The sequence below is a fragment of the Passer montanus genome, unplaced genomic scaffold (assembly GCF_014805655.1).
Source record: "Passer montanus isolate IOZ18808 unplaced genomic scaffold, ASM1480565v1 scaffold3944, whole genome shotgun sequence".
Taxonomy (NCBI): domain Eukaryota; kingdom Metazoa; phylum Chordata; class Aves; order Passeriformes; family Passeridae; genus Passer; species Passer montanus.
Genome location: NW_024368757.1, coordinates 1 through 1008, shown reverse-complemented (window position 1 = coordinate 1008; position 1008 = coordinate 1). Strand labels below are relative to the sequence as shown.

At 53.8% G+C, this 1008-nt stretch overlaps 1 protein-coding gene across 1 annotated transcript; it reads right to left on the bottom strand.

Annotated features, from left to right (window-relative positions):
- Nucleotides 1-34: 34 nt before the first annotated feature.
- LOC120506553 (hydrocephalus-inducing protein homolog) lies at nucleotides 35-887 on the bottom strand. The gene is made up of 2 exons (XM_039718213.1): nucleotides 354-887; nucleotides 35-266 (listed from the first exon to the last, which is right to left on the bottom strand). Exons 1-2 carry the CDS (start codon nucleotides 465-467, stop codon nucleotides 63-65), a joined length of 318 nt encoding a protein of 105 aa, XP_039574147.1. The 5' UTR covers nucleotides 468-887; the 3' UTR covers nucleotides 35-62.
- Nucleotides 888-1008: the final 121 nt, after the last annotated feature.

Below are 1008 nucleotides of genomic sequence, written 5' to 3'. Positions count from 1 at the left end.
GGCAGCCACAGGAGCAGAAAGGGCAAGAGTCATAAAGAAAACCCAGCCCAGAAGTTATGTGTTCAACGTGGCCTGTGCTTTACCTTCGGAACAGGCTTGATGGACCATTTGCAGGGTACTCGGAACCAGTTGTAGAGCCGGACTGTCTCAACCTTGCACTGCCCAACGACGATAGTAGAGAATTGCAGAGTGTTCTTGGAGAGCTCGAGTGACAGTTCAGACACAGTGGCACGGAGACGGATGTTATATATGGGGCCTTTTGTCACCTGGAGAAGGACAGAGAATTCAGCAGAGGGTGCAGGTGACATCTGCTGCTGTGCCCAGCCTGCTGCCTGCCCCAACAGCTGTGGTACCTTTATGGGCAGCACCACTTCCACGATACCACGTGGCTGCCGGGCACTTTCAAAGCGCACATCAAATGTCTTGGTGTAGCTGTGGGGCAGGCCCTGCACCTTCTCCAGGTCCATGCTGAAACCTTGAAGAGATGAACACAAAGCAGCTGAGATGCATGAGAAACACAAAATGTGCCATAAGCACGTTAAGGCCTTACAGGCATCCTGGCTGAGAGGCCTGGGAAAAGCCGCACGTCGTGCTGTGACCTGGACAACAATTTAAGAGTGCACCTGAACACCCCTCAGACACAGTGAGCCACTGTGTGATGGAACCACAGCCTTGCCTGAAGGCCTCTTTTGGAAGCCTCTTTTGATCCACCAGAGGATCTCACAGGCTGCTTCCTCAATAAACGCTGAATGCAAGTGCTGTGACAGTGTGAACTCCAAACAAAGCACTTCCAAAACAGCAGACCCTGCTGGTTGGCAAAACAAGCCCACAGAGTGCCCAAGGAAACTAGATGCTTGTGGGAGCCAAGGGCAGAAGATGCTGAGAGGTGACCAGGGTGATGAGCCCATCTGGCCTCTGCACTGAAGCATTAGGGCAGTCACAGGCAGGCCAGGTCCCTGGGCATGGCTGGCCAGGAGAGTTCTGCCTCTAAAGCTCCCAGCAGGGGCA